At 32.9% G+C, this 23,800-nt stretch overlaps 1 protein-coding gene across 1 annotated transcript in view; it reads right to left on the reverse strand.

Annotated features, from left to right (window-relative positions):
* Positions 1-19,034, reverse strand: part of LOC139514210 (uncharacterized) — a 179,066-nt gene extending 160,032 nt beyond the window's left edge. Inside the window, exons 1-2 of the mRNA XM_071303036.1 lie at positions 18,826-19,034; positions 12,264-12,332 (exon numbers count right to left, since the gene is read on the reverse strand). Of these exons, the coding sequence (XP_071159137.1) occupies positions 12,264-12,332; positions 18,826-18,957 (201 nt within the window). The 5' untranslated portion in view covers positions 18,958-19,034. The remainder of the gene's footprint in view (positions 1-12,263; positions 12,333-18,825) is intronic.
* Positions 19,035-23,800: the final 4,766 nt, after the last annotated feature.

Genomic DNA, 23,800 nt, shown 5'->3' on the forward strand with positions numbered 1-23,800 from the left:
TCACAAACTTAGATCATGACCGGTTTAATGTTTGAGGATCAATATCACTAAAATTTCGTAACTGTAACAAAATTAAGGCTTACATGAACTTATCATTTCGAAAATGTTGCTTTACCCTACTTATAGTTGAAAGTGTAAACAACCTGTTCAGTCTATTGTTTCAATCACATGTTTTAACCGACTAATTCTATTTCAAGTGATGATGCAATATTATTAGCGGTATTTAAATGCTGTTGCAAATAGTCTACCGACCTATTAGATTCTAATATACTGGTCACACTGCTATAGCCTATCCACATTGGTAATATCGAAATAGACAAAAATATCATTACTTAAAAAAAACATTCATTAAAACAATCCAATCCAATACAGCTCCAAATTACAATGAATATTCAAATGGTAAAATAAATAATCAAAACATATCAAAATGTACAAATGCTAATGTCCTGAACTTTGAAGATACCAACTGAGTAGCCTCAGACTATAAATTGGACAACTTCAGATACAAGGAAAATCAAAAATCTTGTCAAACAGAAAATTTATTTATTATTAACATAGAAAAAAATATTGAGAAGGAAACCAGTTCTTTTTTTTTTTTATAGCAAAGACTTTTCCCGTTGGTAAATCGATATCTCTACGAACATAATCAGCTCGCCGCGTGGACACTCTTGAGGGCATTCCGATGTATTGTTACCACAGAGATTTGACTTTCGTTTTTGACTAGTAACCGATCATATAAATACGCGAACATTTCTTAGTGCAAAATAACAATCCGTATCGCTTGTTATGAATTCATTTCTTCAATATGAGTACTAAAAAATATGTTAGGAACACAAATAAATAAGATGTAAATGTCTTTTGATGTTAGAAATGCTATATATCTTTTCTATATTTATAAATTTAGATCGTTCAGTTGGGGGACTGGTAAGTAGTTATTTATAAGGGGAATTTTTTAAAGATTTATAGATATAAGAAGATGGTGCATGAGTTCGAAAGAGACAACTTTCCATCAAAGTAATAATTTGTTTAAAGTAAACCATTATAGATCAAAGTAGGGCCTTAAACGCGGAGCCTTGGCTAAAAGCGAACACCACGATATATGTGACACAGTCAGTGATTAAATATTTTATTATGTAATTTCAAAGTCAAGAAAGATTCTAAAGATCAAATGTTCGAATGTTCACAACTGTCTTTAAAGTTGAATTGTTTGAATGTTCAATAAATTGTCACACGGACAAGTGATCGTATAGTATATAGTATAACTGTTTCGTCCTGATGGAGTACATTCGGATATTAAGCGTATGAGTTCCAGCCTACCCACGAGGGGGAGACCTTGGCGGAATCTCCGTTACCAATCTGTCCTAATCGAATTCTCGTCTAATCGAATTGTCCTTGAAGTCCATTCAGAGATCTTATATAGTCCAGTGGTCTATACACACGGTCCATAGCTGTAGGCCGGTTACGTAGTCGTCTGGTTGTGGAGTAATAAATAGTCTGTGGTTAATTGTCAAACTAGAGCTTTCTTACAAATTGACGAAAGGTACGAACGAACGTAAAGGGAGCACGTATTTCATTTCTACAATAACAGTTAAAAGAGTCTTTGTTTTATCCAGTAAAACAGCATTCTTTTCTAAATCAAGTTTATTAAAAAAAAACAATATCGCAAATAATACACGATTTTAATATAATCAAACAAAGAAAAATTGGGTCAAATACACTTACTTCCGATACGTTACTTACGTAAACCACGAGTACACACATTTCCGCGGGAATTTTTTAAGCACGAGTTTCACGATTAACATTTCAATGACATTACTGAAGTACGTTAGTCTAAATTTAACGACAAGATTCATATTTATTTTTATTTGTTACAGTACACTTTCAGCAAATTGTCAAAGTGGAATATCGAGATTTGCTAAAAAATGATGCTACAATGTTTTTAAAAAGTAATGTTGAATAAATCTAGAAAAAAAAGACTTTTTTTCTTCAAGAAAATAAATCTACAATTCTCCACCAAATAGATATGGATTCAATAATGACGATTTAGGAGTACACACGTTTGGAAGATAGACGCGAAGTTGTTACCTATCGTCCAGTAGCTAATATTTCATGAATGTTCAGGACTATAGGCAAAACGCAGTTATACGCTAAAATAACCGTTCCATTGCTCTGGTGTATCATATATACACATTTTTTATTTTTTTAGGGGGGGGGGGGCATTAATATTACCAGGGGAGAAGCGATGATTCAAAAGTTATGAAAGGAGCACCAGTGTATGGCATAGTATGAAGATCATCTTTTTTCTACATTTTCATTTTATTATTTTGAGCGTTGCAAATTTTGAATCAAGGAAGTATTCGTGTTTCTGTTAGGGGAGGAAACAATGTATTTGCTTTGACATTTTCTTAGGACAAAATTGCTTTGACTTTTTCTTATGTTAAACAGTGCAACATTGTAATATTTAAGAGTGGGGTGATTTAGTCATTTTTTTTTGTCTGACTACTCTATATTTAGAATATTTTGTAGTGTTATCTCCTCCGACCTGGTGGTATCAATAATCAGATTCTAACCTACCGACTCAGGGGTCGAGATTGGCGCTGGTCCGGTGGTCCGAGACCAGTAGAATTTGTGTCGGACCAGTAGATTTTGTCAGCTGGTGGTCCGGCGGACCAGTAGAAATTTTTCGTTAAAATCAATGATTGCATCTCTATCTCGGTTTTTTTACAAAAAAATAAACCTGAGAAATTATTTTTAGGGTATTGGGGTATTTTTGGAATAAAGAAGAGGAAAGCAGTTGAGGAAAATAAACTAAACATCTGTCATATCTTTTAGTGGTTATCAAATGAATGTCATTTTTGCAGGACCAGTAAATTTTGAGCCGGACCAGTAGATCTAAAGTCCACTGGTCCGGCTGGCCAGTACACTAAAAAGCTTAAATTCGCCTACCGTACGTCCCGAAATCCTAAATATATCTCAAGAAAAATCCAATTTAATAAGTGTCGTTGCATGCACGATAATTGTCCGAAGTTCCACGACTATTATTTAAATATGTAAAAATAAAGGATCCCTAAAACGAGTCTTACGTATGATTCGTCAAGCATACATACCTTTCGTCAATTTGTAAGAAAGCTCTACTATGCAATTAACCCCTGACGGGTACATGTTATTTCACAGTAGACATGGTCATTTATTGGCTGCAGGTTATATGTCTATAATATTCGTACAGATCGTTATTAAGTGTCCAAAGGGTACATTTCATTGAATTATGCTGTAATTAATTCCTTTTTAATGAATTTCCTAATTAATACTCCAGTAATAATAATAATAATTAATGATATGAAATATGCTATATGGAAAGTTCATTAGTGCTGGTGGAATGACTCACAGTGTATACACAAAATTATATTCCACTATGGTAGAACCCGTTTTATTCTACGGAGCAGGCATTTGGGGAACTAAAACATTTTCAGTGATTAATTCGATTCAGAATAAGGCATCTAAGTTATTCTTGTCAGCAGGCAAATATACATCAAATACCGCCGTCAGAGGTGACATTGGATGGTCCTCTTGTTTTACCAAACAGCGTATTGCTTGTATTCGTCTGATGTGTCGAATTAGTAGATCAGACGATGTCCGTATTACCCGTAAGATATCAGCATGGATTGCAAATAGGCGTAAGGGATGGTACTACCAAGTTAGCAAAATGATACAAAAGATTAATGCTACGGACATAGTGAACGATAATAGCATTACGACAAAAACTGCGATGAGAACAATTTATGAGCGCGTAATTATTGTAGACAACGACGAATTTGTTAGCAACTTTTTAATGACAAGAACAATCCAAACGGCAATAAACTACGTACATATAGACAATACAAAGAAAAAGTAGAAACAGAAAAATATTTGAAGCTTCAGTTGCCAAGATCGGTCCAACGAGTTGTTGCCCTGTTCCGAAGTGGATCGCTTCCGTTGGCAATCGAGACAGGCCGATATGCACGACCGCAAATACAAGTTAATGAAAGAAGTTGTAAATTCTGTCCGAATGACGTCTTAGAAAACGAGAAACACTTTTTAATGAACTGCACTATGTATGATGACTTAAGATATAATTTATTTTCTCGAGCCAAAAACTTTATAGAAAACTTTGATACTCTTGATATTGACAGTCAATTTATCAGTCTTATGAAATGTAAAGAAATACAATCCTCATTATCATACGCACTTTTCAATTTTTATCAGAGAAGGAAGAAATTTATTTGAATATTAACATATATTTTTCATAGTTATATTTTTAAATTCTTTTTACTATCATTTTTATTATTGTTACTTTTAAGTACAGATATTTTTTAGCTAGATCACTTACTTATATCATCACATTTACATTATTTTTGTTTCCCTAGAAATATATATATATATTTTTTCTCTCTTTCTTTTTGTCTGTTTTTATTTTAAAAAGTGTATCCGGTTTTTGGCAAAACCTTTTAAACATTGCTAATGTTTTTATCTGTAATCTCTTTATTAATATAGTCTATCTAATATTAATTGATACTTTTACTAGTAAAGATTTTTAAAAACAGCTTACTTAATGTGATAAACCAGTAATTATTTTTGAATTTTATAAAGAAATGCTCATTTTATTTTTTATATAAATGTACAGTTGTCTGTTGTGTTTTAAAGTGTCTCATAAGTCTATTCTAAGGCTGGATATTTGATCTTTGTTTGTATTATGAATTGTTGTATATATATATTGTCTGATCAAATATGTGACACTATAATAAACTTATTATTTATTTATTTATATGAAACACAATTGTGTTACATATATAGGAACAGAAACATTACTAGAGTTAAACCATTCAAACAGGAAAACCAACGGTCATATTTGTATAAAAAAAAGGATATTCAAAAGTACAGGTCAGATTTTGTCGAATCAATCTGAACGAGGACAGTATGATTCATCTTTCTCACAAGTTAGTTGCATTGTTATCAATAAAGAAAGTCTTCCATGCGTGCGTTGCGAGCATATCGGATATATATTATTTCGGTGCGTTCATTATAAAATTTGCTAAATGTTATATATGAGAACAATCATTTTGATACTTAGCTATTTGATTACGACATTGTTTATTAAACTCTTATTTGATTAGTTTTGCGAAACCAATTGAGAAATTTGTAAGATGTTACAAAAAACAATTTGAATTTAAGCAACGGTCTTAAAACTGCTTATTTACATACAATACTACTAAGAAGTGAAATCACAAAAATACTGAACTCCGAGGAAAATTCAGAACAGAAAGTCCCTTATCAAATGATAAAATCAAATGATAAAACACACCAAACGAATGGATAAAAACTGTCATATTTCTGACTCGGTACTGGGATTTTCAAATTTTGAAAATGGTGGATTGAAACTGATTTTATAGCGCTTAAACTCTCACGTGAATGGCATTCTCATCAAATTCTGTCATATTTATAAGGATGCGTGAACAAAACAGACATAATAGGTAAAATTGTCAAAATATGGGTACTCATTCTAATATTAATACTAATAATTACTAATATTGATATAACAAAAACACCGCTATGATATTTTATAAGTATCGCATTGATATAAGAACGTATAGCATTTGTTTATTTATGTATATAAGAAAAACACAGCACTTCAAATTTTACACGGACATAAACCTTAGCTTTTTACTAACTTCTGAATGTATATTTAGACTCAACTGTTGTTTATATTTGAACAATAAGTTTTAAAGTTAGTATTTTCTTAATTTTTCGTTGCCGAAAACAACATTTTCCGCATGGAATGTCTGCATATTTACTATTGATATTAGACAATATCGCTATGTGATATAAGAAAAGTTTTTATCGATACGCTTCTTCCATAGACTGTATACGACTATTAGTACTGCAACTGACATCGAAAAAGACGCTTAGTTAACGAGTTTAATGGTCCGGAATAACACACGGCTGCAAATTGTTTAAATTGATAGAATGATATCTATATTTTAATTTCCGTCTGGTCACATTTTGGTATTTAATCCCTTAAATGGGGGAACCCTTCAATTTACGGTTTTGGGTAGTTACCTTAAAATCCAAAAATATATTTTTTGGTTAAATTTCCCGCTATTTTCGTAAATATTTTTGATGCACATATCATCAAGGATCATAGGAAGGATGAAGACATAAATATAATACCATCCCCAAGTAAAACTTTCAACTTTAAAGTTGGCTTTTTTTAGATACAAATTTAACGCGTTTTTCTATGAAAACGAGAAAACATATGATTCAAAAACAGTGCATGACATTTGAGAGGACAAAACATTATTGCGATACTGCATGCAAATTTTGTTGGGCAAATTCCAAATAATTGTGTCAAAAACTCAAAATTAAAAACATCATTTGTATCTTTTTTTAATTACAGAAATTTTGCTATCCATCAATCAGCTCCACCATTTATTTTTTCCTTCAAAATGAATTTGATAGTTTCGATGTGACTATGTAGATTTTGTAGGATAAGTTAATTAATTTGAGAGGTTTGGATATATATGTCGTGTACAAGTTGCAATTTTGTACAGGTTATAACATGTACAAAAATATTGTACATGTTATAATTTGTACAATGCTAAAATACAAGTTATAACATGTACAAAATGACCCCATACATGTTATAACATGTACAAAATATAGCTTAAAAATGGTTTTAACCTGTACAAAATTTTAAAAATAATATTAAAGCAGAATATACATGCATGATTGAAATTTATTAAATAATAAAGAACAATAATCAAAAGCAAAAGAAGGTGCATTATTTACAGCATGCATAAAATATTACATTTTCATACATTTTAGAAACATAATTTTTTTTACTTGTTGCTAAAAGACAGACACATGTGACACCTTGAGTTGCTCAAAACCTTCATTCTCCTACAATTACACCTACCATAATTACAACTGCCTTTCTTACACTGACAATGCACAAAAACTTGCCCTCCTCTCAATAATAACTTACGCACTATCTCTCTCACACTCATATCACTCATTGGGACTTGCATTTGCAAAAAAATGAACCTAGCTTCTCTTTATTTGTCCAACATAAGTTCCAATTTTATAGCCGCCATATTCATTCACGCTCATCACCACGTCTTCAATGTTTCTCTCATCTACTGTCTACAGGGCCCCTATAAATGGACGGAATATAACGTTATCACATTGGGAGAGCACAGTTATTCTAGTTTTTGAGTTTTTTATAAGACACTAGCTTGTACCTGCATGCTGTCCAGAAAGGGCCCTCTTTCGTGCACGCTTGATGTCAATATTTGAAATTTCAGATAAACCTTCACTAATATTGACAGCACGAATATTACCACCTGAAAGCACCCTCTTAAGAGGAAGTTTACAAAGAGATGTCATGCTGATACTTGCTTCATCAGCTATGTTAGCATCACTTGATTCACTCACCATTGTTTCTGTTTCTAACTCAATGGTTTGTTCATTATTGTCTGCTAAATCAAGACCATCATTTTCCGTGTTTGTTTCAGTAATAATGTCCGTCTCTGATATTGTTTTGTCAGTTTCAATTCAGTGTCGGTTTTATGTTCTGTCTTGGTCAAAGGGTCTTCACTATGAGTATAATTGGATACAGAACTTGCTTCAAATATTGCTTCTATGTCTTCTTCTGTTTGAATACCAGGCGAGAATACGGAATAATGTTTATTGACTTCAGTGTATTTTAAAAACCTTTAAGGTATTAAGAAATCATAAAAACTATTAACTGGTCATTGACTTTATCAAAAAAGTATCACACTAACATGAATGGACAATAACAAAAAATGATGAAAATGTTATTAAGGTTAATGGCATGTTTTGTGATAATAGAAACATATTTTCATTTTCAAATATTGTACAAGTTAAAACCATTTTTAAGCAATATTTTGTACAAGTTATAACATGTATGAGGTACTTTTGTACATGTTATAACTTGTATTTTTGCATTGTACAAATTATAACATGTACAAATTTTTTGTACATGTTATAACCTGTACAAAATTGCAACTTGTACACGACATATATATATATATGTATATATATCCAAACCTCTCAAATTAATTATATGTATATATATCCAAACCTCTCAAATTAATTATATGTATATATATAGTAGTTCTTTCGTGTATTTTCTGTAAATAAGTTATATTTTTGTTAATAAAATTTTGACTTTTTATAAAAGTTAACCAAATCCTTTGGATAAGAGGTGTTTCCGGATAGTGACTTTAGTTGATATTGTGTGAAAATACAAATGAATGTCAATGTTTAACCTCAGAGCAATTAATATGCATGCAAGTGGTCGGGGGAAAAGTACTATTGAAGTTTCGCAGAGATTTGGTGTGTGACAAGGTGATGCTACAACCAACTTCTCTTGATATTCTGCTTTCCTTGGGATAATCAATCATGATGTTATGAGACTTCCACCAGAAGGCAAAATTGTTGCGTCTTTAAATTAGATTGATTGATTGATTGATAGTTGGTTGCTTAACGTCCAGTGGCAAATATTTCATGCATTTTCAGGACGAGAACAAGTTAACAATAAAAACAATAGGTAGGTCTTGAAAATGATGGTATATTGGATTGGGACAGAATGTTTGCATTGCAACAGGCCACATACGGACCCATCAGAGAGTTGTTGCAAGGGTTCTTAACGTGCAAAGAACGTGGCACTCTCTTTACACGAGGCATCGGATTTAACGTTCCCATTCTAACCGGCCGTGACTGCGAACTTGATACATCTCGCTAAGCCAAACGGACGCCCCACTTCGTTTTACTGCCGGTCAGGAGAAGACAAAGTGACCATATTTCGTTTCCCCAGTCACCCTTGGGGAACTTTAAATTAGAAACAACAGAAATCCATATATGTGATCAAACTGATCCACATGCATCCTCACAACCTGACACTTTTATACGATCTCGCTCTCAGTTTCTTCCTTGTAGTTTGGATATGAAAACAGGTTTTTGTGTAAAAGCAAAACCTTTAAAAAAAAACCCAGAAAACTACACAAAACTGAGTCCTCTAAACGTGTTGACAGTCTTTTAAGTTGTGCTAATTAATGTGAGTAATCATTTATCTATGCATTACCAAGTACTTATTGAAGTCAACTCCTGTGCAATTAGGTAAAACAGTGACTGAAAAATTAGAATTTGAACTTGCTGTCAGTTCATTGATAACGATTGGTAGTGATAATCTGTTCTTCCATAAGAAAAAGCCTTTCTCATGTAGCACATCCTGGACATATACCCAAGATTGTCTCTGATGCTTACCAAACTGCCTAACTCCAGAACTAACTAGATATTGTGTCACCTTACAATTCAGACACAGTGGGGCCAAGGGATATGAAATATAGAGTTTAGCTCTGAACTCAATATAGGGGATGCCACATCTACTGCAGGGAAATTGAAGTCTATGTTAAGACTTTCAGAATAACACCAAGGTGTGTCTGACAATATCAAGAATACATTAAAAGGGGAACAATAACTCCACCCTGCCACCATGCAGTGCTCTTATGGGCTATGTCCTCGTTTTCGGTTATTTCTATGGAAAAGATGACCACATATCTTCTTAATAGATATAGGAAGATGTGGTATGAGTACCAATGGTACAAAACACCATCCAAGTCACAATTTATAAAAATAAACCATTATATAGGTTATCGTATACGATCTTGAACACGGAGCCTAGGCTCTTAAGTTCATTTGTTAGTTAATTGATGAAAAATATCACATAGGCGCTTCTGAATCGTCTATTGTCCCTATTAAAAGATAACAAAAATTCGTAAATGTATAGCTATTACAAAATCAATCGTTCCTGTAGCAACATTCGCCCCATTACATTTGGATTGGCCGTGCAGATATATCATGAATATGCATATGGAAATATGGGTCACGAACATTGATCGAAACTTTGTACTCACAAGGCTTTTGTGTTTCCTATGCAGAGGTAAGACTATACCTGACGAGTTTGACAGAATCAAGACGGTATTTACGCTCCAGATGGCATTTGTACTCAAAAACTGTGTTTGCTTTGAACACAATCTGTACTGCGCCGAACTTATTCTTGTAAAAAAAGGGAGGTGTGTTGTAATGCTAATACGCGTACTGAATCTGCATATGATGACTAAAAGCTAGTTGATGAAGACTTGAGCTATTGTGTGTCGCTTTAAAAAGTTATGTAAGGGTTATGACTGATTTTGAGTTTCAACATTAGCAAATTGGCATTACATTGTATAATTTTTCATCCTTGCCTGAAACAATTGATGAGTAAACTTTTTTACCAGGATTATCCCACAAAGACAATGTTCATGCACTAAACTGACTTTGTTTTACACTCAGCCAAACCCCTAATCAAGGCAAGTAACACTTATGATTTTTTTTTAAACCTCGCATTCGCCTCGGGTGACTATGGTATATGTGTATTATAACTGATTTGTCCAGACTTTGCAAATACACAATATGTATTTATCTATAACTAGATACTAATTTTCACAAAATACACAACCTTTTAGATGCAAAATTAAAAACACTGTTTCAGCGCTTGAATTTTGTTTTGTTTCAAAGATAGAAAAAATATTGAAATAATTTGATAAACTGGTGTTTTATAGGTTAGAAAATAATTCGGTAACATACTGTAGTGAAACACTATACACAATATGAAAGTTGATGGATTTGAAAAGGTCAAGGCCACTTCTTCTTTTGCTATGTCATAAATGAAAAAAAAATCAGAAGGTTCCAAATCAACGCCATTTTGTAATGGCAGCTCTTCGTATAAGTAGTCAACTTTGTCTTTTAAACATCGTTTATAGCATATGCTTATGAATGAATAGTTTTTGTAGCATATTCTATTGAATAAATATCAGAAAATTTCTCCTTTTTTGTCCTTGTGGTTGAAATATTTATATATTTAGGTCTGACCTTTCACCTCAATTTCACAAAAATGTGACCATTCTGGATTTTTACGACCAAAGTTTTCTTTTTGTACACGTTTTCCTCTTTCCATCCATATATAATTTAGGTGTGTGTTCTTCCGGACCATTAAAGTTTTTAAAAAAATGAACTCTGGTTGCAGTACTATATAGGTAAAAAGCGCAAATGTCCGGTCATTTTAATACAGGCGAATCAAAATTTAAAGCGCAAATGTCCATAGTATTGAAGCGCTATCGTTTTACAGGTGAACAAGCGCAAACGTCCTGTCTCCACCAAATCACATCACCGGCTTATTCTCATTTCGCCTTAGGTGTCAAAATCTTTATTGAAAATGAAACATATCTTGCCTTAGTGCAAATTTTCAGGTAAAAAAGAATTATTTAGTTTTTGTTATAGAATAGAATATCTTTTATTTCCATAAGAGGTACCCTCAAGGGGCATAGTGCATATACATTCATGACAATATATAGTTACAAACAATTACAAATACAATAAAGCAAAACAACAAAACAGTATGCTTTAAAAAGTTAGACATTTTAAATATTACTTACAGTATCCCAGTGTTATATTATAAATGTTTGCTCAAGGCAGGTGTTTTGATAAGAAATAGCCAAGTTGTTTTAAAATATTAATAGACTCACAGTTTAATAGCCAAATAAATTTATTGACCATATCCAAGGAGTAAAATTTTTTACATTCTTTAAATATCAGATCAAATAACATGTCTCTATCCTTAGAGTATACAGGACATTCTATAAGAAAATGAAGTTCATCTTCCACTTTATTCAAATCGCATTTATCACAAATTCTTTGATGAACTTCTAATTTGGAATATCTCCCAGTTTCAATTTTAAGTCTATGAGATGAAATCCTGTTATATATGTCAACAAGTCTTGAAAAACATGTTTTTTTTTAATCATGCATCTCTAATTAATTAACTAGGGATGTGGTAGTGATGTAGGATATTATTCAATGTCGATAAACACTTATCTCTATAGTAAATGCAAAACGGTAATGAAAATTCGTTAGATCAGTTAAATACATTAGTTGCCCAAAAAAAAGAACAGATGTGTTCCGAAAAGACTTCAAGTGTTCCGAAAGACTACAGAGGTCGTTCAATATATGCTGCGTTAACCCCTTAGGGTTCTCGCAATAAAAAAATAAACTTGGTTGTAGAGATCGGTTGAATTGAATTTAAAATACAAAACAGAAAAGAAAGAATTAGTTATTTTTCAACCATTTGTATAAAAAAGACATAATATATAGTTATATTCTACACTTACAGGCTCATCACAATTTGCTATCCAAAATCTGTACAGGTTTTGAGGTAAACAAAAAGTAGCACAGGCTTCCTGCAAAAATAAGAAGATACCCTTTGTTAGTCTTGTATTATTTTTAATTTTAGTTTCTTGTGTACAATTTGGAGTTTAGTATGGCGTTCATTATCACTGATCTAGTAGATATATTTGTTTAGGGCCAACTGAAGGGCCAAGTTCGGATGGAACTAGAGTTCTGACTAGAGTTCCATATGAACGGTAAATAATTTTGAAGAGTAAGGTCTCTAGATTACCGGAAGTACAAGGCCCCTACTCTGAATATGTTTACATTCAAATTTGATTGGATTGACGTCATAACATCCGGGATATCGAGTCGATCTCTAGGAACCCTGCCACAACCAGGGTTCCTCGAGTGTTAATGGCGGAAAAGCTTTATCCAATCATAACAGGTGTTATATATGACCATGTCAATTCAATCTACTCTAGATATCCATCCGAACTTGGCCCTTAGATTGGTGACCTTCTGCTGTTGTCTGTTCTATGGTCGGGTTGTTGTCTCTTTGACACATTCCCCATTTCCATTCTCCATTTTATCTTATTATACCACATGCTTAAAATCAAATGTTTGCATGCACCTTTATAGATTGATAGGAAGATATAAAAGGCCCGAAACGAAAAAAACTAACGGAGTTAACTTGGAGAAGTGGTATACCATTACATCATAACAATCAACGAGCTACACAATGAGTGCAATTATACTTCCTTCGCCTTTTCAAGGAATAAAATTCTACATCTCCGCAAAGTCATATCATGAATTTACAAATAAAAATAAAAGGAGCTTATTTTAAATTAAACTAACATCAGTTGTATAATTGAATAAATAATCTAACATGCACATTACCATATTTATATATACTCAATTAAGTTGTAGAGAGGCATTCGAAATTTTTTTCATCCGAAATGTTGTCCTGATTATCGCTTTGAACGCGTCAACGTCCGGATTCATTTGTATCTATGTTATACGGGGTGAACTAACCCTGTTTGAACTATCAAAAATGCATGCACATTTTATTGGTAAACAGACTTATTGCACGGTTATACTTAAATGCGGTTCCTTCAACCAACACAGTAATAAATCTCAAGACTTTACACCGTTTTTTCCGGCTATTTCATATGTATGAAAGTGTGTTGCCTATAATACAGATTATTACTAACAGTGTTTAGGAATTTTTTGCTTATACTGTTAAAGCATAGGTCCCTTTTCAAAAGTCTCCACACTACCGCCTTGATTTAGCAAGTTATTTTTTTACGTAACGTTTTACGATATGATAGGCACTAGGGCAAAGATTTCACTGCATTGTTTTTCTTTTTGCAGATTTTGCCACACTGTAAATATACCTGACGCCTGACGCGTCCGGACGCGTTCAAAATTTGTACACCGAATGTTTAAATATTTTAACGTCATATGTTAATGCTTAGAGACGTGTTCAAAGTTTTAACGTTTGTGTTAAAACTATTTACATGTGTGTTCAGACACAGTGAACACCAGTGTTCAAATTCTGATTTAAAAAAAGAAGACAGTCGTTTGTCCGATTTTCTATCCTTCTAATTGGCAAATGCAAAAAGAAATTCTTTAAAATATATGAATGTATACGCAGGATGATGATCTTGTGAATTTTTTACTAATATTTTAGTAATTGGGAAATATCAAACTTCCAAGCTGGCATATACATGATATATGTATAGTTTATGAACTTATTTTATTATTATTACTAGTTTTACTTATAAGTGACAAAATAATGCATATCAATTAGGCCTGTTATGATAATATCGTAATTAAAATATGTCGATGTTTATCTTATTTCATGATCCGTTCAGTTTATTAACATTACGTGTTCAATCAGTGTTCAAATCGCTCGAAATTTTGAACACCTCGCGTTAAAAAAAATATACCAGGGTACCAAATACCGGAAACAGATATCGGCTGGTGATTTAGGCGGTTTAACGAAGAATGGATACACATAAGGAAGACAACTGGATTAGGGACTTCTATCCCACATGAACATGAAAGAAGTGAGTAACAAGTTAGGATAATCTCCATAGGTAGTTCGATGGCTTCCTTGTTATTTTCTCATGTCAGATATATATTTGTCAAATATTCATAACCGTTATACCCAAATATTCAACAAAATAAAAGACGAATTAAAGAACAGGATTTAGATTAAACGTTCATAACAAATGATTTCCTAAACTGATGAATAACCAGTCTGTGATCGTCTGTCTGTTATACAGAATAAATGATGATTGTTGCCAAGTTATCCACGTATATTAGCTGAAGATCGCTGAACTCTAAGTGTTAAGAACTCTAACATCAAGTGTTCAAAAATGAAACACAAAGGCATTAAAAACTGAACACCACACATTCAATTGATGAACACTAAGTGTTTAGAACTCTAACATGAAGTGTTCAAAAATGAAACACAAAGGCATTAAAAACTGAACACCACATATTCAAATGATGAACACTAAGTGTTAAATAACTCTAACATCCAGTGTTCAAAAGTGAAACACAAAGGCATTAAAAACTGAACACCACACATTCAATTGATGAACACTAGTGTAAACATTTGGAACACCATTTCAGTTGACTTAGAAAATGCATTCGGTTTTTTTTTATTTGCAGGAATCGTTAGATTGAAATGTTTGAATTAGGAACCGGTAGCCAATAATCCCACGAAGGTCATTTCTGCATGCTATAAAGTGTTGGAAAAAAAGATATCAAAAAAGGTATGACAATATGTGTGTATTAATAGCTTATGTGGGTGTATCATTTCTATATCTGTATACCTTAGGTCAAGAAATCGACTTTTGTAATTTATAATGTCAAAACTTGCATTTCAGTGCCATAGAATACCAATTTGTACTCTAGTATACATCGAAATTAAAGCATAACAATCATTGCATAATTTGATGTTTTATTAAAAAAAAAACCTCTTTTCTATTAATTTTTAATTTTATTTTGCAGGATATATAGGCTCATAGACATTACTTGTTGTGGATGACTTTGACATTTGGAAGTTGATAACAACACATAAAATGCCACTTAGTTGATAGCTTTAAGTGAAGATGCACTAAAAAGTGGAGCGTTCATTGTATGTGATCGCACAAGAACTCTTGGAATTTGCAAACTTTTAAACTTTCATTGTGACAAATATCTATATCATAAACTATCTACTTATCACTTTGACATGCTTTTTCGGTTAGGATACACATGATGTAGCAACTATCTTTTCATGTAGGGGTAAATACTTATTTGTGATATGAAGTCAATTTAAAAACATTATGTATGTGATTTCACTGACTGTTACTTGTGATATAAGGTATTCTTGTGTACTTTTTTACATGTCTTACATATATGCTCATTTGATTATATAAAGTATTACTTGTTAAAATATGTTTTATTGTATATTTTGCCTGATTCAATATAGTTTTTATAACAGTTTAATTAAGTTTAGTATTTATGGAAAATTATGTACGCTTGAAAATAGAACATGTTCTACATTTGAACACCATCACTTTGAACACCTATGTCAACTGTTCTGAATGTTAACATCTGGTGTTCAGGATCTTAACATTTCTGGTTTTGAACATGTTCAGTGTGTTCAAAAAGTGTTACATGGCTGTTGAACGCGTCGACGTATTAAGATTTTGAACATTCGGACACGTTAAATCGTTGAACACTAATGTTAAGGTCTCTAACATCAAGTGTTCAAAAATGAAACACAAAGGCATTAAAAACTGAACACCACACATTCAATTGATGAACACTAGTGTAAACATTTGGAACACCATTACACGTTCAAAAAGTGTTACAAAAAAGCGTTCAAGCAGTGTTCTATTTATTAACACTTAGATTTACAGTGCAGTTTTCATATAAATTTACTAAAATTAAACGTTGAAGTTAGAAACAAATGTAGCGTTTGTACTAATAAACATTGTCATGAGGGACAAACTGTAGACGCATAATTAGCGAGTGCATAGTTTGTCAAACGTATGTTAGAAACAAATGATCAAAACAATATACAGTTAAAATTTCAGTTTCGCATTTTATAAATGGTGATTTTTGTTTAAATATGAAAGTTTTTGTACAATAAAAAATATTTTTAGATAGCTGTAGAAAGATACAGCCTTCTTAGTGGGTTTATATGGTTGTATTTTTCTACATTTTAGAGTCGGTTTCACTAAGAAACTTAGGATTAAGATTGATCGTAAGTATACAGAATTGTTCATGACTTACGATCAATTTAAGTTGGTGTTTTTTTAAATCAAGATTTAGATTAGATTTTTCTTTAAAAACATGTGTTTTTGATACATAAATTTCCGTTATAATGATGCAAAACATAGATAGGGTCACCAACTTCGTTTTTATAGTATACAGCTTACAAAGTTGTATTCTTTGAGAAACAATCCAACAAACCGTAAAAATAATCACCATAATCGAAACGTCATCGCGTTGCAGGCCGTAAAACTTTTTTGGGTTTGACGTTTTTGACACAGTGGTTTTTGATAATCAACAAGGTAACAAATTAGACCAAAAAAAAAAACGATCATAATGATTATTTTATATCATTAAAACAGAAATGTATGTGTCAACAACATACAGTTTTTAAGCAAAAATTAGGAAGTAGAATAAGAATTTTGAAGATTTTAAGACAAATTTTAGAAGATCTTTTGCCGATTATATGTGATTTCTTCACTTGAAAATATTTGTGCAAGGCTCAATGGCAAGTTGCCATTTTAGATATGCCGCGAGAGACCAAAATGCCTAAAAAAATTAACAACTATAGGTTGCCGTACGGCCTTCAACAATGAGCAAATCCCATACCGCATAGCCAGCCCAGGAATGACAATGTAAAACAATTCAAACGAGAAAACTAACGGCCATATCTATATAGAAAAATGAACAAAAAACAAATATGTAACACATATATAAACAACAACCACTGAATTACAGGATCCTGACTTGGGACAGGAACATACATACAAAATGTTGCGGGTTGAACATGTTAGCGGGATCCCAACCCTTCTCCTAATCTGGATCAGTGCTATAACAGTACAACAACTATAAAAATCAGTTGAAAAAGGCTTAACTCATCAGATGGACAAAAATACAAGTGGACGTGGCCGGGTACTTGTAGATCCCAACAACAAAAGGACACTAGGAACAGATCTTAGAGTTCTCGCAGTTAACCGACAGCCACTCACAACTAATAAAAAAAAATTCATGCATCTAAGACTAAATTATCAATCCGTACAAATCCAACATGTTGAACATTAACTTCAATATGAAATGTGAACTCTTATTTAGATTTGAATAATACAATGGGAAAGGATAATTTTTAAGGTCACTCGAAAGTGTGATTATGTTCTAAATTGGCCAGACAATACTTGGTCATGTTTTATGAAAATTTAAAGCACATCTTCATAAAACGTGACCAAGTATTGTCTAACCTGTAATTCTCATTTCAATTAACTAGCTTCAAACGAAAGACGCTGCTAATAAATGTTAATCAAAGTACTGAAGTTCTGAACAGGTTCTTGTGGATGGTCAAAAGCACATGTCACAGAAACAGACCACATACCTGAAACTGAGCCTGAGGTTATTTACAGAGAAATATTTTTTTTTAGATACAAGCTTGTGCGTGTATGATGAATAAATGACAGGAAATTCAACCGCACCGTAATAAAGATTATATTGTAGTGATACAAATCAGTATACCTGGGACTATTTTACTAATATAATAATAGTCCCAGAGTTTACAATGGTTTGTTGGTATATACTATATTAATATTACGGTTGCGTGTATATAATTTTCACCTTGTTGTATATCATTCTTTTCTACTATTCTTATCTTAGTGCAGTGCAAGTGCATGGTGGACTCTCTTCTGTAAAAATCGATTTTTCTAAAAGATTGGATATGAGAAGCCATTCATATTTTCCCGCCAAACAATTACATAGTCACCCGTTCTTGTCAAGAGTGTCGCAAAACGTTCTTCAGATATTCTTCCGTAAGCTTTTATTAATAACACAATTTTTCGGTACGTGTGCATAGATGTTATCAATGATTTTTTACGTTTATATATATATATATATATATATATATAAACATATATATATATATTTCTAACGAGAACACATTTTTAAATTATTTATTGGAGTATCCATTGAAAAAATGAATTTGAATCAAGCGATTAAGTATACTGTTATTTAGTAAGTTAGTACTAGATAATGACCGTGGATCTATAATTTTTATAGATAGGTTGAAAACCCAAAATTAACTTGCATAATGGAAATTTAGGCGATTGCAATACATCGAAATTACCTATGCCACGGTCATCGCGATGTGATTTGTAAACAATACAATAAGACAGTTCGATATCGTTTGATAACTGGCTTAGTCCTACACACACATATTTTGTTCGACACTTCAAACATTATCAATCTAGATGACTCGTTAATTATTTTTGTAATTCTATATTAAATATCAGTGCATAATGCGTACGTTACCTTGTTGTCCATGCATAGTGCTTTGCACTGAGTTTTGCATAATTTTCGTTCTATATTCCTCTCATATCTAAAACACTGACCAGAATGTAATAAAATACAAAGTAATGTCAAAAAAGAAATTTGATTAAACATATCGTATTAATCCAAACAAATTGTCTCTCTTCATCGCATTCTGTGACATGGTTGTTCTCTGGGAACTAAACATCCTGTTCAGATAAGGCATGGGTGATCTATTTACACACTTCAAACGATAAAGAATTTGTGATAATACTTTAAATCAACAAACAATCAATTGCGAAGCAAATGCAACAGTAAACAAATAGTTTACTTATGGGCAGTTTGCTCAATTAATCAGATTTTTGTTCTACCACAGTTGCCGTAAATGCCAGACAATTATACATGTCTCTGACTTGGTATATAATTTTAAAATTCACATCACAATGGACAGTGATTGTTGTGACCACAACATTAACATTTAAATGAGACTTACCTTACTAAATTGCAAAATTTAATAAGAATTATATGAGTATGTGGAGCAGGATCTGCTTACCCTTCCGGAACACCTGAGATTACCCCCAGTTTTTGGTGGGGTTCGTGTTGCTTATTCCTTAGTTTCATATGTTGTCATGTGTACTATTTGTTTGTCTTTTTCATTTTAGGCAATGGCGTTGTCGGTTTGTTTTCGATTTATTAGTTTGACTGTCCCTCTGGAATTCAATCCCTTAAATGTTTTACACCAACTAATGAAATTCCAATAAAACTTCAAGCGCGTTCAATTTTTAAATTTTGTTTCGTTGTAACACTTACGGGACTATATGATAAAACTGGATAATGATGATCCTTAAAAAGTTGTCTTCATGTAAAAATATAAAGGGAGTCAAATTCCTACAAGAAAATATCAAAGAAGGGGTCCTACTAAAAAGCGCCCGGGAGCTCCCGGGTGAAGAAAAAGCACCCGAGGAAAAGAAAAAGCGGCCGGGGGAAGAAAAAAAGCAGCCGGGGAAAAGAAAAGGCGCCCGGGGAAAATATATAGAAATTGTATTGGCATGAGACAACTTTGTGTCGATGGAATAAGTTATGCACATTGATTTTTTTTAAATTTTAGGCAAGTATTTTGCAAATTCAGATAATAGACATTTGTAATGAGGCACAAAAACAAGTACGAATGTTTCAATTTAAACAATTATATATGAATACTATTTAGAAAGACGGGGAAAGACAGATAATAATGGATCACAGCTTCTGCTGAAGATTTATAAAAAGACATGTTTTTCAAAAACGATATCAAAATGAAAAATGCCATTTATTTTCTTCTCCCGGGCGCTTTATTTTCTTCCCCGGGCGCTCTCGGGCGCTCCCGGGCGCTTTTGAGCAGGACCGCAAAGTAGTGTGACAAAAATGCAGTTTAGGCATAATATAGATATAGGAAGATGTGGTGTGAGTGCCAATGAGACAACTCTCCATACAAATAACAATTTAAAAAGTAAACCATTATAGGTTAAAGTACGGCCTTCAACACGGAGCCTTAGCTCACACCGAACAACAAGCTATAAAGGGCCCCAAAATTACTAGTGTAAAACCATTCAAACGGGAAAACCAACGGTCTAATTTATCGTTGAATTGTAATCTACAATGAAATAACTGTTTGAACAGTGCGTTACCGAAAAATACATATAAAATCATCCTTTTATCCTTGGTTGTTAGGAGACGCGCTAATTGTTGCTAGGGTGCTCTCTTTGAGGTCCGCGCTCTTGGTATAAAAAGACACCGAAGTTTTCAGATTTGTTATTTTAGTACGGCGGCTTTGTGAAGAATTGTGCACATCCTGCAACAAGCATGAAATTTGGCATAGACCTTCCTCAACTATTTCTCTTTTATTTCAGATAGGGAGGCATTTGAAAAAAAGTCTCACTTCCGGTAAAATCCAAAATGGCGGACATCATACTTGAATCAGCCCAATATCGAAGGCTAGTATGAGAAATGGTGTTATTATCATGCTACTATCACAATATTTGGTTAAAACCTTTGTTATGTACTACTTTTGGATATATTATATAAATGAGATGTCTTCAAAAAGCCTACTTCCGGTAAAATTCAACATGGCGGACATTGTACTAAAATAAGCTTATTTTGTAAGGAGGGAAATTGAAATGTGTTTTAACGTATTGCTACTATCATTACATTGCGCATGAACCTTTCTTTGGTGCTTCTCATTGATACAATGTATAAGACATATGTCTTTAAAACCCTTACTTCCGGTTATATCCAAAATGGCAGACATAGAAATATCAATTTCTTATTTTAATATTCAACTTTTTTCAAAATGTAAATAAAAAATTTTATTTTTTTTTATGCTGGTCATTAAGTTTTTGGCTTGAAGCTATCCCCAAAACCACTCATTCTATTCTGTTGTAAATGTTTGAATACAAAGTTAACACTTCCGGTAAAAAAATCCAATATGGCATAAATTTCAAAGATGAGTCCTCAATCTATGTATTCGATGTTGAGTTTTGGATAAATTGATTAAAACAAAATAAAATCACTAAAGTACTAAAACATTTTAAAATTACTACTATTCGGCCAAAAATACATGTTTATTCTGTCACCACCACATGCACACAAGGAAGTGCACGGAAGACTCGATTTTCCACATTAACAACGACCGCGGCATCTTGTCTTACATCCACATTGTACAAGCTTCTGACAAAGTATTGAGGCCTCAGAAAGAGTTTTTTTTAAAAAGGAACCTCTTTGTCCCTTTGCCATCCATTAGCGCCTAGACTGGGTAGCATAATAGCCAATTCCAAGCTCATCCCCCCTAAACACCTGTCTTAGTATATTACACGTTTTACATGCTTGAAAAGACTAGACCAAGTTGAGGGAATAGCCTCAATTAGCCTTCCTTTTTAGTTATAAAATAGTTATTTTCTCGCTTTTTAACCATGTTAACTCAATCTGTTCAGTTTGTGCGATCTTACAGTAAAACCCCGGTAATTTAGGTTGATCAATCATCATTCCTTATGTTAAAGTCACATCTTCAAATGCCATCAAGTCTCCAACGCAGTCTTTTTCCTTTTTAAGCAAACAGAGAACCGTATCACAACCGGTAAAGGCATGGATCACAATAAGTGTGTGTGATCGTTCATTGTATAGTGCATTGAAAGGCCATTGATAGATATTAATCCAAAGCTTTTTGCCTTCCCAAACACAATCCATAGTTCGTCTACCCCTATTTCACGGAATAGCGAAAAAGTAATGACAGCATCATCAGTAACGACTGTTCGAATCATGAAACGTTTACGTTCGTGTTTCACTGCATCAGACACATGCACCATGATTCTAGTGTCTGCCTCTTAATGTGAACTTGGTGCTAAACTTGAAATACATCACGTGTTGGATAAGATAGAATATCCTGAGCATTTGTTGCTTCATTAACCATACGCATCCAAGACTTCATCCGCTCGTGTTACAGTTTCCAGGTATATTTTATTAAGGTAAGGACATAATACCCAATCAGCATACTCGTTAGGCCGCAAATACATGTTTATTCACAATCGGAGAGCTGATTTTCCACTTTTACAAAGACTGTGGTATTGTTTCTTACATCCATAATGTACAAGCTCCTGATAAGAAGAAGAGGCCTCACAAAGAGTTGTCCAAAAGGGTTCCCATGTATCATATTTGTTCCTTCGCCATTCATAAGCGTCTGGACTAATTAGCTAGCATATGAGCCATGCTTCTGAAATATGCTTGTAGCCGCCGCACTTTTTGGCAGTTGATGGATAAACATTGAAAAGGGAATAACAGCAAATAAAGAAGTTAGAATTGAGAAGTTTGTAAGCATAGTTTGAGTTGAAAGCTTGTGGTTTTGAAGCAAGCGGTTTTTAAAGTCTTTACGATTGTTTAAATTACCGGGCTGTTCTGATACTGTAATTTCCCTCGGGAATGGACGCAGTCCCTCGAACAGGTGGTTTGTAATAGTCTGGTGACTTCAGTGCTTCGGAGACTAAGTGTTACAATTATTAGAAGCTACCGGGTTGTTCCGACACTGTAATTTCCCTCGGGGACGGTCGCAGTCCCTCGAACAGGTAGTTTGTAATAGTCTGGTAACTTCAGTGCTCCGGAGACTCTAAAAATAGTGTTTAAAAACTAGTTGTCTCAGAAACTAGGTGCTTCAGAGACTAGTCGTTTCAGGACTAGGTGTCTCAGAGACTGGGTGTCTCAGAACTAGGTGTTTCAGGAATCTAGGATTTTTGAAGCTTGTTCTTATTTAATAGTGGTTGAATGGTTTTAATATAATTGTTTGTCAAATCAGTTGGGACCTCGGAGTCAGTAAAAGAATCAAGGATAAATTGAGGTTATAATTTTTAAACTACTTTTTGATACAAAGTTATTTGTGTAAATAGTGTTATTTCTTTATTAAGTTTCAAAGTTTCAAAGTTGGTCTTGTAGTTTTTAAGGAAAGCATCCAAGTTGTAGTTAGGTTTTTGAGTTAATTAAAAGATTGATATTGTAGTATCTCAGATTCTATGAAAACGGATACGAACACATAGTTCAAAAGCCAAACACGTTACAGTAGGAATTTTCAATAAAAATAAAAACCTGTAAAAAAACTAATATTGAAAACTTATGTGAACATAATGAACTTTTTCTCTAGATAAATTTCAAAACAGATGCTGAGACAGAATTTTACTTGTCACATTCTAACTTTGAATTTCGTTAAATTCAGAATATGTGATCGTAGTCTAGAACTTGAATTAGGTAGATATAAAAAAAAAGTATTAAGAAACGTTAGATTATGCAATTTTTGCCCTTTTTATTAATCCATCAACACATGTACCTTTTGCTGAAGAATGTACATCCTTTTCAATCGTTTTATCATATTTCACAAAGGAATTTGTATTTGAGAAAAAAATCATTTGAACATCTTGCTTTTTGTCAAATATGAGACATAGGTCGGCATTCATCGTTGGAA

Source organism: Mytilus edulis, chromosome 3 (assembly GCF_963676685.1).
Source record: "Mytilus edulis chromosome 3, xbMytEdul2.2, whole genome shotgun sequence".
Lineage (NCBI taxonomy): Eukaryota > Metazoa > Mollusca > Bivalvia > Mytilida > Mytilidae > Mytilus > Mytilus edulis.